The 16,202-nt window shown below is 40.9% G+C and overlaps 1 protein-coding gene across 2 annotated transcripts in view; it reads left to right on the top strand.

Annotated features, from left to right (window-relative positions):
- DSCAM (DS cell adhesion molecule) overlaps positions 1 to 16,202 on the top strand; it is a 381,330-nt gene that overhangs the window by 338,074 nt on the left and 27,054 nt on the right. For both annotated transcript variants that reach the window (XM_041399843.1, XM_041399844.1), the window contains exons 27-29: positions 5,881 to 5,911; positions 12,089 to 12,204; positions 14,580 to 14,729. In XM_041399843.1, coding sequence (XP_041255777.1) covers positions 5,881 to 5,911; positions 12,089 to 12,204; positions 14,580 to 14,729 — 297 coding nt within the window. The remainder of the gene's footprint in view (positions 1 to 5,880; positions 5,912 to 12,088; positions 12,205 to 14,579; positions 14,730 to 16,202) is intronic.

Below are 16,202 nucleotides of genomic sequence, written 5' to 3'. Positions count from 1 at the left end.
CATATATAAAGAAGGACAACCAACCTTATGGTTCATACACAGCCTTGGAAATCAGGACATCTGGATGCTTTAGCTTGTATAATCACTTTTTCTTCAAAACCTTATAAGCCATTTACCTTCCCAATTTTGGGGGTTTTTTTTCATTTAAACAAAAATGTGGTAAAGAAGAAGAAAGTGTTATCTTCTTAGAAATACTGTGTAATTCCATCCAGTAATGAGCAGGGCATCTCAAGCCCTTTGGTTCTAGAAATTTTTGTTTCTACACATTATTTTTTCATGGTTAATTTAGAAGTATTCATAGAATCTTGAGTTACTGTCCCTTGAGGAAGGATGATGGTCACTGACCAGGGTAGCTTTTGCATAAAATAAAATTTCTCTGAACTGTTTCCTCTCGGAAATAAGGAATTTAGAAAAATATTGGAGCTTCACTTAAACACAGGCAGTGGAAAAGATTTCATCAGTACTTTTGATAAAATAAATCAGTATTTAACTACCCTTTCTGTAAAAGTTGTGTCTCACTCAGCTGAATTTGTCACACTACAGCTCGACATCCCATCTGGTCCTGTCTTACTTCTCTACAGTTCAGAAGGTTTTTTATGTATCATTTTCAGTCTCCAAGGATATCCTTTCCACATGGTGGTAACCAAGTCATTTCTTAATGTTTTAATTGGTAAATGAAACAGATGAATATATTTTAATTTTCCTCTGTAGGTTTCCCATCATTTATGTCCTTAACATTTTATCCATTGAGATGATTTGCCAGTTCTAGGATTGCTCTGCAACAGGAAGATATTCCCTGTTGTCCAGCCCTGGTTTGTGTTCTTGATGTATGACCTGATAATCCTGATATTTTCTTAGTGATCTGGCATTTTACTTATATTTTAGCTACCAAATTCTTGTATCATTTTCAAACTTTTATCAGATATTATTTTATTTACTCCAGACCATTGATAAATCTCCCAGATAAGAAGTACTGAATAATGATTCTCTGCTTCAAATTGGGCTCTGAATATGTTGAAATGTATTTTAAATAGCTGCTGTGTTAATTTTTGCATCATGCTACTTTCTGTTAAAATTGTTTGAGTTACTGAAACTTTGTTTTAGGGAAACATAAATATGATCTTTTACTGCTATTTATTCATATCACGGTGAGAGTTTTTTTCAATGTCATTAATTCTCAGCAAATTTTAATCTCATTTTTAAAAAGTCCACTTTGTTTGAGATGGCTGCTTGACCACAAGTCTGTATTGATTGGCCTCAATTCTCCTTTTAATTCATTTCATTAAGCTTCACTCAATTTTTTTATTATTTTGTGCATTGCCATGATCAGACTGATAGGACTTCAGTAATTCAGATTTTTTTTTTCTCATTCATTTTGAAGACTGATCCTATGTTTGACATTTTCTGCTCTTCTGGAGCAGAAACTTCATGTTCTAAAAGCTTTCCTGACAATAAGTATTGCTGTTCCAGAGAACTCCTTACTAGGTTCTCTAAAACAAATGTGTACAAGTTTTTCTGATGTCCTAACTAAAAAATAAATGGTTAACTCTAGTAATTGTTGTGATTACCTTTCATACAATTTTTGAAAAGGAAATATCACATTTTCACTTGGTTTGTATGACCTGGTGGGATTTCTTTGAGGCACAATATTCTTTTTTCCTAAATCAGGATTTCATCTAGCCTACATCAGAAAAATAATCTTCACAATAGGACCTTCTAAAATAATTTGTGCAAATTACAGGTGTAACTCTTGCTTTTGTAACTGCAGATGTGGTTTTTTTGAACCTGTTTGACAAAGAGGAGAGGGAATTGCAGATTTATTTGCAGTGTGCTGTGCATGCAAGCATTTGTATCCCTGCTTATGGACAATAGGTTTGAGTTCCCATTTCTGCTGAAGATCAGCAGCCTCTCCATTCTTGATCCTTTTACCACTTGTCTGGATGTAGGGACAGTTAAACATTTTTCTTCCTCCTTTATAAAGAAAACAGATTTCTCACCAAAGTCCTGGGTTTTGCCAAGTTTAGTAGTTCCACCAACCAGGTCACACAAAGAGGTCACTCAGCTGCTGGTGTTCATGCAGCCACTCAGGAGTTCAGCAGACATTCTCAAAGAGAAGCCTGATGGTTTAATGCTCCTTCTGGCTATTAACCCAGCTCTGCTACTCCTGGAATGGTTTTCCCTTTGTTTTTGAATCCAATTCACCTTAACACAAGCAGAAAGGATCAGTGTGGCACGATAGTTCAGGAGTGGCAGGATGCAATTTAAAACTCTATCACTGTCCCTGATTTCCCAGGGGGAAAAGCGTGTTAAGAATTTTAAAGGTGACTGTGCCAGCAAACAAAAGTGATGGCTGTGGCTTTTTCACTGAAGTGATGCTTGGCTGGAGCAGAGATCATCCCCTTCCCTCTGTCATCCATGCCCCCTTCCCTGCTTTCACCACCTCAAAACTGGGAGGTGACAGGACACAGCCAGGGATGCTGGCTCATTTTAAAAGTATTATCAATCAGCTGATCAAAAGGGTACTGCAGGAAAAGCACATTAAAATCTCTGGTCATTGGTTTGTGACAATGACATTTCTCCTGGAGCTGATGTTTTGGACACATGATGTTGTTGTAGAGAGGTCCCAGCACAGGGAGGAGCTGGAGCTGCTGCAGAGAGCCCAGAGGAGGCTCCAGGATGAGCAGAGGGATGGAGCAGCTCTGCTGGCAGGAAAGGCTGGCACAGCTGGGATTGTTCAGCTGCACAGGAGAAGCTTTGGGCTGAGCTCAGGGTGGCCTTGCAGGGCCTGAAGGAGCCCCAGGAAACCTGGAGAGAGACAATTTCCAGGGCATGCAGGGACAGCACACAGGGAATGGCTCCCACTGCCAGAAGGCAGGGCTAGATAGGATATTAGGTAGAAATTCTTCCCTGTGATGGTGGTGAAACACTGGAATAGGTTGTCCGGAGATTTTGTGGCTGCCCCTGGATCCCTGGCAGTGCCCAAGGCCAGGTTGGACACTGGGGCTGGAGCAGCCTGGCACAGTGGAAGGTGTCCCTGCCATGGCAGGGGTGGCACTGAATGATCTTTAAGGTGCCTTCCATCTAAACCCATTCCATGATTCTGTGGCATTCACTTTTAGGCTTCTGGATTTTGGTTTGATGGATACAGAGGAGCCCTTTATATTCATTTAGCTTTGTTTTTGTCCCATCCCACACCATCCTGTGTGCCCATCATTAACTCCAGCAGTTCTGCTCACCATTTGAACAATCTGCTTGGAGTAATGCCAAATTTAAGCTTAGCTGACAGAGTTTTTTCCCTTCAGTACTTCCTCATTTAGCTTTTGACACGTTGCATGGTCTTGCTGATGCCTCATGTTATTTTTTACTGCAGGTGCACAATCTCCTGTGCATCTCTTTAACCAAGAATCAACACATGCTAACAAGAACTTATGTGCCACGTACATGAATTGCTGTGATTTTTGTTCCAGATGCAATATGGAAATCATTTGTGTGCTGGGCAGCACCTGAGAATATGTGAGGGAGATTGTTTGCCATTTAAACCTGATAAAAAAATTATGAAAAGCAAACTGAAGTACACTGTAATAATTTGCAACTTTGTCCCTTCTTCTTTTCATGAGTTGTGAATTCCTTGCACAAATACCCACAGACTTCATTTGAGGAGGCAGCAATTTCTTCAAAAAGCTGCTGGGTGAATGAAAACAATATTTGCATATTAAACCATACTGATTATGTGTGCCAGAGGGAGAATGTGTGCACAGGGTCTTCATGATCCTGGTGCTGCTGGAATAGCAAGAAGCATCATAAAATTTGCTAAAAACAAGCCCATTACTTGCAACCGGTGTCGTTATTATTATTGTGTTGTGTTTGATTGGCTTTTTGTATTCTTCTGAAGAAATTTGTCCCTTCCTGGGTTTTTGGAAGTCAGTAACAAAACTCCTTTGGGAGCAGCAGTGTTGGTCTTTTGGTTTATGACTGATGGCAAAAATATTGTCATCTACTAGGCACTGCCACTTCCAGGTGTTAATGGCAAAGGCAATCTCATTCCAGGTGGAAAATAGGAATTCTGAGTGCCCGGAATAAATGTTTGGTTTAGATGAGACACCACAGATGAACCATCTTTCCCTCCACCATGAATCTTCCATGCTTTGTGCTGGAAAGGGATGGAGGAAGGGTAAAAATTAAGGAGTAGAGCAAACAGACCTAGAGGGAGCACAGAATTCCAGCTTCTCTAGTGGCAGGTGAGGAATAAAGCCTAAGAGAGGCAAGCTGGCACTGTGTTAGATAAACACAATTCAGAAAAGTGGATAAAAGGGGTTTTGCTGAGATTTTTTCATGAATAAAAAGAGCCCTCTGTCCATTCCTTTTAAAAATTAGTACAACACCAACTGTAGAGATGTGTTAAGATGGTGGCTTGTTTCTGCCTGCATCCTTGGAATTTTAAAAGCAGGATATTTAATAGGATCAGAAGTAAGGAAATTGTTGTAGGCGTTGGAGACCCAAGAGGTGATTGAGGAATAAAACAGGTGGGATGGAGAAAACAAAGATAAATTCAGTAAATGTTTTGGCAGGTGCTGGTAGATTTACAAGAGCAGATAAAAGAAGAAATGTAAACTGCCTTATAAGAGGTGTTTGAAGACTTAGAACTTGGAATTGCTTTTTTCTCAGATTTGCTTCACTTGGTTGCACAAAAGGCTGCTTTGTTGCTGTGTGATAAACTTAAGGACTTGGGAATCAGCATTTTAAGTGAGTTTGTTTAGCAGCACACTGCAGGAGAACAAAGCAGAGCTGCCTGTTTTTGCTGGATGATACCACAGAAATTAGTGTATTATGTTGATAAAGTTTTACAGAAGCCTACCTGAAAAACCAAACTTCAGCTGTGCCTTTTGAACTGATAAGTATTGGAATAATTATAGTCCCAAAGGATTTGCTGCTGATAATAGCAGCAATGACAAGAACAGGAGGAAAATTTTTCCTTCAGCAGCGTCTTATTTTGCAGGGCTGATCCATGTGGGAATGAACCACCCTCATTTCATGTGTAGACCATACTCTGAAGACCCAGCAGTAGTTTTGAATTATTGCTAGTGAGAAAATATTCATGTTTGAGTGCAACCAAGCAAGTTTGTGCCAGGGCAGGCTCAGCTGGGCCAGCAGCAGGAATTTGCCCATGGAAAGGGTGCTCAGGCCTTGGCAGGGGCTGCCCAGGGAGCTTTGCAGTGCCCAGGGAGCTTTGCAGTGCCCATCCCTGCAGGTGTCCCCTGGAGGTGGCACTGAGTGCTCTGGGCTGGGGACAAGGTGGGAATCAGGCACAGCCTGGACTCTTGGAGGTCTTTTCCAACCTCAGGGGTCCTGTGATTCTAAGTTGACTCCTTGGAGCCCTCCCTCGCTCACATCTGGTGCAATTACATTTGGTTTGGAATTGACAGGTTGACAACAGCTCATCCAGCCTGGCTTTGGCTCTTGCCCAGAGATGGATATCAAAATTCCTATTTTCTTGCCTTTTCTTCTTCCCTCACCTGTTCATGTGCTACCCATTGCACGAAAGAACTGACATCCCCGTTATTTGTTAAATTGTTCCTATTTCTAATATGTTTATGTAGGTTTTTTTCCTAGTTAAACCAGTGGTTTAACTAGAAAAGATAAGAGAATACAATAACTTGTATTTCTCTTACCATCTTTGCTGCTACTGAGGAACTAAACAGGACTGTTTGGAGCAAAAATGCAATTTCAGCAAAAGTAGGGACTTTGAGACACTCTTTTTTTTCTTGCCATTGATCTGGAAACAACAGTGGTTTTACACATGGCTGATTCAAATCCCTTGTTAATAATGCACCTCTCAAATAGATTTTCATTTGTGATGACATTTCTTCTATTTCCTTCTAGATGCAAAGAGTTTGGCCGAAATGCTTATGAGGTAAGAACAAGTTGAATTTTATTGGATTTTTTTAATTGAAAAATGTCCATCAATTATAGTATCATATTTCAGAATTGTTATAGGAACAAATGGAGAAGTAAACTTTTTATTCCTAAACCCTTTTCCAAAACACATAATTTGTCTGTCTGTTAAGAACTGTGATGCACTGGTGGTCAGACATGAGAGAAAGAAGTCACTTTGTGGACAGTGTGAGGCGTTACAATGATAAAAAAACTGATAATTCCTGTTAGATTAAACCATAGAAGCTGTGTAGGTCCATTTGGACATTTTTCCCACTCTGAAAAACATTTTCCTAATATGTATCAAAGTAATTGCTCTTCAGAGATCATCTGATTAAAGGAATAAATTTCTGGCTGTGAATAACTCTAAACTTTGCAGCTCTGTTTATGTAATTCACTGTTGTTAGTTGCTTATACCCAAAGGTATAAAAGAGCAGGTAAATCCATTTATTATTTTTCACTTCTGTTGCATCAGCTCAGCATTCAGAAATCTAATTCAGTTGTTGAATTGCATCATAATGACTATTCTGGCACCACAATTCTTTCAAAGATGGAAATTTCATAACTTCAATGTTTATTGTTTTGTCTAGGGAAAATACTGAACTTTAGAACCACTGCATATATTTGAAACTGGGATCACCAAGGGATTATTATTGAGTTCAAATAAATTTTGAGTTGCTAGAAAATATTTTTTCTATTTCAGCAACAAATTTGAGAATGTCATAGCTATTTCACCACACGAACCACACTCCAACCCTCCTTACCCAGGATAGACTTCACTTCTGTTGCAAGAATAAACTCAGCAAAGACATGGTGACAGATGGGTTTGGTGTAAATTCAGCTCTATGCCATCATATCTGAATAAGCCCAGTGATGTTAACAGGACTGGTCATGCAGTCCAGGTCATCCCCTCCCTGGCTGCCTGTGGCAGCAAATTGTGGGGTTCAGCAGCTTCAGGAACATTTGCCCTGCTGGTTTCTGGTGCCACAGAAGACAGCACAGATCAGCACACGCAGCAAGTCTGTTCCCTTGATGCCTTGTGAAGGCTGCCCTAGAACAGAGACTAGATGGAGTTAAAGAATAAAGCAGGGATTTATGAAAAGGCCTCCATGGATCCACCTTGGGCAGCACAAGAGCCCAGCCAGGGCTGCACCCAAGATGAACCCAAATGGCCCCAAAATGCACGAGCGCTCACGGGGTCTCTCCCTGGGATCAGCTCTGCTCCATGTGCACATTTCAGTTCAGTGTCCAATTCCAGCTCAGCCCCTGCACTCCCATCCTGCTTGTTTTTCTCTCTGCAGCCCACGGGGTTTGTGCTCTTGGGCTGAGATTTGGATCATTTGTCCTTGGTGCCCAGCTGGAGCAGGAATTGTTTTGTCTCCCTGCTCTGTGCACAGAGCTCACCATCCCCTCATATGAAGCTCAGACCCACACAGTGAAGCAGCACAGAATCTGAAAAATAGAAAAGCTCAAACCTGAGGCATCACCCTGAAGAAACCCAGCAGGGACCAGCTGAAACCCCTGCATGGAGACTTCCAGTCCCAGTCCCACTCAGAGCCCCTCTGCAAAGCTGGTAACACTCTGCCCCAGCCCTGGCTGGCTTCACCAGCCTTGCCACCACTTCTGCAAGGCCATTTCAGAGCCTCACTCCTCTGACACTTAGAAAACTTCACCAAACTTCCCTCAGAAGTGCCCAGGTTTTACCCAATTTTTCCTTTGCTGATGGTTGCGAAATTAAGGAATTTTTCTCCTCCCTGCCTGATGTACTCAGAGGGCAGCCAGGTCCCATCTCAGTCCTTGGTTCAGAGCTGTTTTTACAGGTAACTCACCTGCCACCATTTCATTTGGCTTTTCCTTTCACCAGCATTAAAACATGGTCATCAAACCAGTTCCTCTCACCTCATTTATTAACAAATAATCTTGGTTTTATCACATAAGCATATTTTATATTTCTTTTCTAAAAGTTTGAACAAAGGCAAATGACTGTTGAATCAACTTCAGAGGAAGTAGGGGATATAGGCTTACATTTACAGACATGCCAGAACTGGGAACTCTCATTTGTGGCAAATCTCTGAAACACCTTCTACCAAAACCTGAAAAACAAACACAAACACAAACACAAAAAACATGTTCCTGAAGATGTAGCATGTGAATAATCAAAGGATAATAAACCCTCTCCAAAACAACAGACACATATGGTAAAGCCCCTGATATATTTTAGTATTTCAAAATCTGTTATGATAAAACTATCAAGAAAAGGGGTATTTGGGGAGAGGGCAGAAAAGATGATTCCCTGCTTGGTAGGAAGGGTGAGGCCTGGAGAGAGCTTTGTGTATCTTTCTTTTTGAGGAGATTTTCATGAGTGTATGTAAAGAGGATTAAAAATGGAGCTTTAGTCTTTGCTTTGAGAGTCACTGGCTTTGGCTGTGTAAGTCAAATGTCTGTGGAGCAGGATAAGTCAGCAGTTTAATGGGAGCTGCACAACTCATTGTTGATGCCTTACACTCACAAATAAAAACCCCTGCTGCTGGGTAAGCACACCTTTTTAATGTTTCTTTTGGGTGAAAGCATCAGCCCAGCCACGCTCTTTGTAACAGTTCACTGTGAATCTGTTTAGCAATTCACTGAATGTTAAAATTTTGAACATAAGGTTCAAAATTTTTCCCCAAATATTCTGATTTCATTTTCCATATGTTTTTACAACAAACTATGGACTCTTTCAAAATGGCCTGTACAATGCACTTGCTCTGGAAAAGGCCTTTTTTATCCACAGGCTCAACATAAAAGCTGTACTCAGACCAAAGTACCACCTGCCCAAATACCTGTTTTAAATAGTGACAAAAGCAGGAACTTTAGCAGAGTAAAAGAATGCAGCAAATTACTGAGAATAATGAGGAGCTCTTCAGAGTGGAGAAATCTTTGGGGAGATCCCATTGAGGCATTTTCATTTCCTGGAAGGAGCTTAGGAAAAGGAGAGGGATTTTTAATATGGGCAGACAGTGACAGGAAAAGGGGCAAGGGTTTTAAACTGAAAGAGGGCAGGTTTAATTGAATATTGGGGAGAAATTCTTTACTCAGAGGGCAATCAGGCACTGGAACATGTTGTGCAGAGAAGTTGTGGACTCTTCATCCCTGCAAGTGTCCAAGACCAGGCTGGACAGGGCTTGGAGCACCCTGGGGTAGTGGGAGGTGTGGCATGGGGTTGGAATGAGATGACCTTTAAGGTCTTTTCCAACCCAAGCCATGATTCTGTGACCCAGTCTCCTGACAGGCTCCCAGTGCCTAATGATTTGGAGCTCAGAGAATCTTTGAACCAAAGGGAATTAATTCTGTTATACGCAGATCCTTACAAGGTCTGATAAGTAATGAAAAGCATATGCTTATGTTTGGGAATTTTATGTCGGTAAATATTTAAAAAAATAAAGATAGATAGATACATTTTATCCCTTTAAAGAATTAATCATTGGACTCCTCATCCACCAGACCATTAAAATATTTCTGCCTGAATTTAGTTTAGGAAATACTTCTAACCAAGCTTCAAAAGTTAAACCTTCTTTGCCCTGTTTCCAAGCCCTAGAGGCTCTTCATTGCTGTTGGCACTTTAGGATTTTATAACTTGAAAGCTGAGCTGTTGTGGTCTGCAAAAAAAGAATTCAAAATTCCCTGAGCCAGAATGAGACAGCATCCTAATCAGCAGCAACCCCCTTGCTTCTGCCAGCTGCCTGTGCTGTGTTTGGACACCCCATGTCACTGCTGCATGCAGGGGAATTAATTAGCTCAGCAAGGAGGAGGAGAGACAGCCCACAAACCAAGGAATAACTCTCAAGAATAGCAGGGAATAATCCTGAATATAGAGAGGCCTAGGTTCCAGTTCTGGCTTGAAAAAACCTCCCACATATTTTGCATGAAACTATCCCTGGAGCCAAGGCTGGGATTGGGAATTCTCTCTTGTCAGGTGAGCAGTAAAACTGCAAACCTGGGGAAAATTCTGCTCCTGCTCCCTGTGGTCCAAACAATGCTTCCTGTGCTGGTTGAGTACTTTCTAATAATGGAAATACAGAGCATTCATGCTGCTGAAGAGCTCCAGCTCTGGCATTCTGGGATCTGCATTCTCTGAGCAGGAGTCTGATCCCATCCCTTTGTCTCCTGCATCCCCAGTGGGAGCAGAGGGGTGCAGTGATGCATTTCCCAGACTCAGTTATGGACTGCACAGACTCTAGATGTATCTGACTCTGTGTGTCCTGGAACTACTGGATTATTGCAATTGGACATGCAAAAAATCAGTTTCCTTCTTTAAACTGAAAGAGGGCAGGTTTAGATTAAATACTAGGAAAGAATTCTTTACTCAGAGGGCAGCAAGGCACTTGAAGAGGTGCTCTACGTTTGCTCTACAACTTTGGGCAAGCCCAGAGCAGTCCAACTTTCCAAGGGCCTGTGTCCAAGCATATCTGGCATGCAGATAAAATATTATTGTCTGATTCTCTTAACATTTTAGCAGCTTGAGTGGCATCCACTCCATGCAGAGACTTAGAGAACGCCAGTGTGGAATTTACCTGCATTTGACAATACTAGATATCTTTGAAAATTTATGTTTTTAGTAAGACTCTGTGATGACCATTCTCCCCTGATTATATATGGAGAAAAGTCTGGAAGCTCTTGGGAGGCTCTTCTGATATTTTGCTTCCATGATGATTGAACGAGGCACCAGTTGTGGCCTGTTTGAATGCATTTCAAATATCCACGTGTATCTGATGGGAACAGCACCATCTAATCACCCAGGAGAAGAGACACATTAAATTTGGGATGTATAGATGGTGTTACAACAGCACACAACAGCAGGAAAGCTGAGAGGTGAAAATCAGAGAGGTGCTCCCAAGTGCCTTGTGGATCTCACCCTTGGATTTGGAGAAGAACCACTGACCACATGGAAAATTCCTCCAAAAAGAGTCTCTAGGAGAATGTCCAAACCTGAGGTAATCAGGGCTTGCTGACATGGAGACACAGCAGGAAGTTAACACAAATTTCCTGGAGATGTGGGCTCACCACACGTGGATTAATCTCCCGTGCTCACAGACCTGAGCTCATCCCTTTAACAGTCCTCTGCTGATTCCATTAACAACAATAATTCACTGCCAAAGCAGAATTAAGCTGAGTGATCTGCAGCTATTTTACACTAGAAAATGAGCCTCTGCTTGGATCTTACAGCTCTTTGAAGCCTGAGCACCTGGATCATGCTGCTGGCTGATTTGTCTCAACTCTCCTCAGCCTCCCTGCATGAAGTATTTGCAAATATTTCATTTCATCCAGAGAGTAATTACATCTAAAAGGGCAAAATGTTCCTGTTTAGTGCAATCTGAAGGTTTCTTGGTGCAAGCTCTGTGCTAGAAATGACTGTGGCTCTTGGTTTTACCATCCATTTTCATTTGCTTTTGGTAGACAGCTCATTTAAGAAGTCATTTTCTGGTACACAAACTTCAAAATGAAATTGTTTCAATTTGCATGATGATAAAATAATTGGTTTATGTTCTTTTTTAGATTATTGCATCAATCAATTAGACATAATCCACAAATGTAAACAAGATTTGCAATTTTTGGCTTGGAACATCAATGGGACTAAAGCTTTTATTTATTTTATGCAATCTATTAATAGTATGCCTGGTTATTAATTTGCTTTTTCATTTATCAATCTAAGTGATATTTGAAACTTAGCTAATTAAAAATAATGAAAAGATAAAAAAACAATTAGAAATTACTCAAGACATCATTTTCCTACCAACCTGTTTGATCAGCTGTGTGTTGCTTTACTCAGATTCATGAAGAGTGAAAGAAAAGGTCCATCTTCCAAAGTGTTTTTATTCATTTCATTATGACACCACTTGAAGAAAACTGTGTGAAATTCTCAGGTTCCTGCTGATAGAGGACAGAGCACATCCCTCCAAGCTCTGCATTCATCTAATGCCTTGCCACGTGCAAATTAAACAAATTAATACCATGCACTTGTTCTGAAGAGGGCAAAATCAAATGTATGAGTGGTTTTTGCTGATTGTGGTCACATTGGGGTTTTTTTTTGAGCTGGACAGATTGAAAACGAGGAAGTTTGCAAATATCTTTTCATTTAGGCTGAATGTTAATGTCCTCACTTCTCTTTTGTTTTCAGCAAGAACACCAGGACATCAGACACACTTAATAAGCAGCAGCAAACACTGAGGATGCACATAGACATTCCCAGAGCACAGCTGCTGATAGAGGAGAGGGACACCATGGAGACCATTGGTAAATTTGAGCTTTTTCCCCCTGGTTAATGTAACAGGTTCTTTTAGGTGGAATTCCTTTCCTCCACACCTTTTTGCTGCTGCACTCATCAAGAGAAAAGAGCTACAAAGTAATTTGAAAACTGTACTGGGTTTATTTTCCCTTTCCTTTGAGTCATTTCCCACTAAAGTAATCTCAGTACAGGATCTAAAATAATGCAGGGCATTAGGAAAATGAAACTGTTGGAAAGAGTTTCTTGAAGAAAATGTAATTGAGGACTGGCAGTTTTATGATTTTCATTCTGATTTCTCATTTGGCTCTGCCTAGGCAGTTGGATCACTGACATTACTTAAAGGGAAAATGAAATTCTGAAACTGCACTCTCAGTATCTGAAGATTTGCTACAGCTAGCTACCTTTTAAAACTTACATGTTGCATATTGTATCCACCTGTTCATAGTACATGATATTTCAACATTTTGGTCAGTTTTCAGCTTCTGTGTATCCATGCAAAATTCAAATCTAAAATGTTTGACACAACAGAAAACAAGATTTCTCATGGGGCTGGTGCTTGGCTGAAGTGTCACAGGAAATAGAATTGTTTGGTGTTGGGTTTGGGTTTTTTTTTCCCCAAATAATTTAAAAATATCTGGAAACTCAGAATAGAAATGCAGCCTGATGTGGTGACTGCATGAGCACACACTGTGGAAAGACACTCCTGACTGACCTTGTTAGACTTCTAACTTTGCATTTTTTGGATAAAACTCTGTATAAAAGAAGCTGACAGCATAACAGCATCCAAGGATGGTGTGGCCAGAGAGAAAAATCAGCAAGCTGAGAGCAGCATCTCTGCACCTCCTGTCCATGCCCATTCCAGGTTTGAAAAGGAGACTTACAGGCTTTCTAAAATCATTATTTGAGCTTCCCAAAGTCTGCCCTTTGTGCCAGGCTTCATCCTAAAGACAGCTTTAACTTTTGAGTGGCAGCTGCTGAGCAGTGGGGGGCTCCAGTGAAAATACTCTTAGAGCCTGAACTGCAGCAATGTGATCAGAGCCTTGCTAAGAGGCAGCTTTCCACCCAGAATAAGCAGGGATTTTGGCAGGGTTTGACAGAGTTTGCTGCCAAGAGGCTTTATTCCCAACCTGAATAAGAGCTCATCTTTTGCCAGAGACTGAGTGATTTGATTCCTAATGTTATTCTATTTATAGCCTTCTTTGGGTAAAAAAATGTGTGTTCTGTTATTGTGCAGAACTCTTCACCCTAATGGTGTCTTGTCAAGTTAAAAAAAAAAAAATCCAAAACAAAAACCAGGAGTGCTTAAGAGAAGTGGATCAACCTCTGCTGACTAGTAAATGCCCAGAAGTCCTGCTGCTGCCAGTTCCTTAGAACACATTACAAAACTATATAGCACAGCCCAGCAGGAAATCCTTGAGGCTTTTCTTGCAATTCTGAATGGATAAAAAGACTGTAAAGAATGCAAAAGAAAGTCTGATAGCACACCAAATAGTTGTTCTGCGAGCACAAAGGCAGTGAAAGATTTATTGCTATTAAACCATCCATGATCAAGTGCACCAAATTTCTCCTTGGAGCAAAAAAACAAAATACGATACAGAGATCACAACTGGGGAAAAAAATTAAATAAAAGGAAGCAAGTTCTGTATAGCACTGCAATGATCAAGGTGTGTGTAGAAATTTGGTGAATGTATTCTACCCCACAGGGAAGAAATAGAAGCAGAACCACACAGCAGGAAATGTTAGTGCTCAAATTCTCCTTCCTTCCCAAGGTCAGGCTTAACCTCACACCTTTATTTGAAGCTGCAGTAAAAAAAAACAGTCCTGGGACAGGGTCATCCCTGTCTCTGCAGAAAAAGGGGAGAGAGGGCTGGTTAGCAACACCCCCTAGCAACCTCCTTTTGGGAAGACAGGGGTGGCTACACTGAGGACATTGCTAATCATGCTGATAAAAAGAAATAAATGGAACGTTTTGTTGAAAACATCGACAACACATGATGTTGAAATATGATGTTGGAAACATCATCTGAGTTCTCTGAAAGTGAAAGGGAAGAGGGCAGTGTTCAAAGGATGGCCATGCAGGAATTGGGGCCACAAATGATGACAAAAATCAGCTCTTTGTGAGGGTGTTTAAGTCTGCCCCAGCTGCACGTCGCTAAGGTGAAATAACCAGGAAAAATTAAATTTATTCTTCAGTTTTAGATGGGCTTTGAGTTTAAACCCAGAGTCTCCCTCCCTTCCAAGCCCCCTGAGCCCTGCAGAGAGCAGGGAGCCGCTCCGCCCGCGGCGTCACCGGGCTGGGGACGCCTGGGGACTCGCTGCAAAGCCCTGAGGAAGGCAAAGCCACCATTCTGTGCTCATTACCTGATTATTCTCCCACTTACAGACGACAGATCCACGGTTCTGCTCACTGATGCTGACTTTGGAGAGACGTCCAAGCAGAAGTCCCTGACTGTCACCCACACGGTCCATTACCAGTCGGTGTCACAAGCCACAGGGCCACTGGTGGATGTCTCTGATGCCCGGCCAGGAACAAGTAAGCACATCAGAAAACAGGGGTTTTTTTTTAGAAAGGAGAAAGCTGTAACAAAATAAATACCATGCTCCTGTATTTACATCCTCATCTTTCTGTCTGAGAGTGGAGAAAAATCTTTTTAGGTCAACAGAGAGCATTTCTTAAGCTATTGCACTTAGTGGTTCAATATGGGGGAAATTGCATATGCATCCAAAATGGAGGTGTAATTTGAAATAATTCATGCCTGGCCTTCATTAAACCAAATGCATGCTAGATTTTAATTTCCAGAATTTATTGGGTAAATTACCTTAATGGCTTTTAGTGTGTAATGCAGTTTTTTTTTCCTCTGTGATCAATCTTTCTTGTATTCCAAAAGCAACTTTCCTCCTACCTCTCCATCAGGCAAAAAAAAAGCAATTCTCATTATTACTTTTTCTGAAAAAGTTGTATTTCTGGCTTTAGTTATTATGGTAAATTACTTTTCCCAGATATATTCATGCCAAGTTGTTCTTCTAGTGATTAAAATGCTATCATAAATTAATATACTGATGCAATCCATTCTTCTCATTCCTCTCATGAATATGTTCCATATCTATGTAAATGGGTAAAAAAAAATACTAGGTTGAATGATTACCTGTGAGTTAGAAATTTTACCAAAATGTAGTTCACTGCAGTGCAATTTCTGAAATCTCTTAGATTATTTCTGTCCAGTGATTTTTTCAGAATTTACTTGCTGAATTTGGTGAACATAAATGCTGAAAGCTCAGTTGCTAGAATGCAGATAATTAGAAAAATCCATTTCCACTGCAGTCTTTTAAATAAGAGGTGTTCTAGTCCTGGCCTTGCTGCTTTTCTTTTTTAGCCATCTTTGTTCAGGTCATTCCTTGAGGACCAGATTTTCTAATAAGGAAAGGGGCATCACCCCAAAACCTCACACCTGTGTCATACCACAGAACTTTATAGCACCTTCCTTTCTAATGCCTCTTTTGTGTGCAGTTCTGTGCTTGATTCTTCTGCAGCCAGGGAGAGAATTCCTTCAAATTAAATGTGGATTTAACTTGTGTGTAAGAATATGATCTGTGTCCAGCCTTGCTTGAGAATAAAAATCCACCAGCACTTTTATTAAGCAGTACAGATCTGATTGCAGCAGTGCACAGGGCTGGGTCAAAGACTTCCAGGTAATGTTCTCTGGATTTAAGACACTAATCCAGCTTTGCTGCAGGCTGGGTGATGGGATTTTGTCTAGAGCCACCACTTCTGCTGTGAATCACTTCTGCTGTGAAGGCTGGGTGGCTCAGAGGTTATGGACCCTTCTGTCTGAGCCCACTCACATTCACTGAGTGACAAATATTCCTTTACAGCATATTTGAAGTTCTTCTCTTGTCTTTATTTATTTATTTATTTATTTGTGGAAGAGAGGCTCTGTGAACCTTTGCCTTGCTGAGCTCAGCTCTCTCCAGTTGTGTTTGACAGCAGAGCTGGCATAACCAGGGC

Source organism: Onychostruthus taczanowskii, unplaced genomic scaffold (assembly GCF_017590055.1).
Source record: "Onychostruthus taczanowskii isolate IOZ18803 unplaced genomic scaffold, ASM1759005v1 scaffold17, whole genome shotgun sequence".
NCBI classification, from domain to species: domain Eukaryota; kingdom Metazoa; phylum Chordata; class Aves; order Passeriformes; family Passeridae; genus Onychostruthus; species Onychostruthus taczanowskii.
This window is presented reverse-complemented; position numbering and strand designations above follow the sequence as displayed.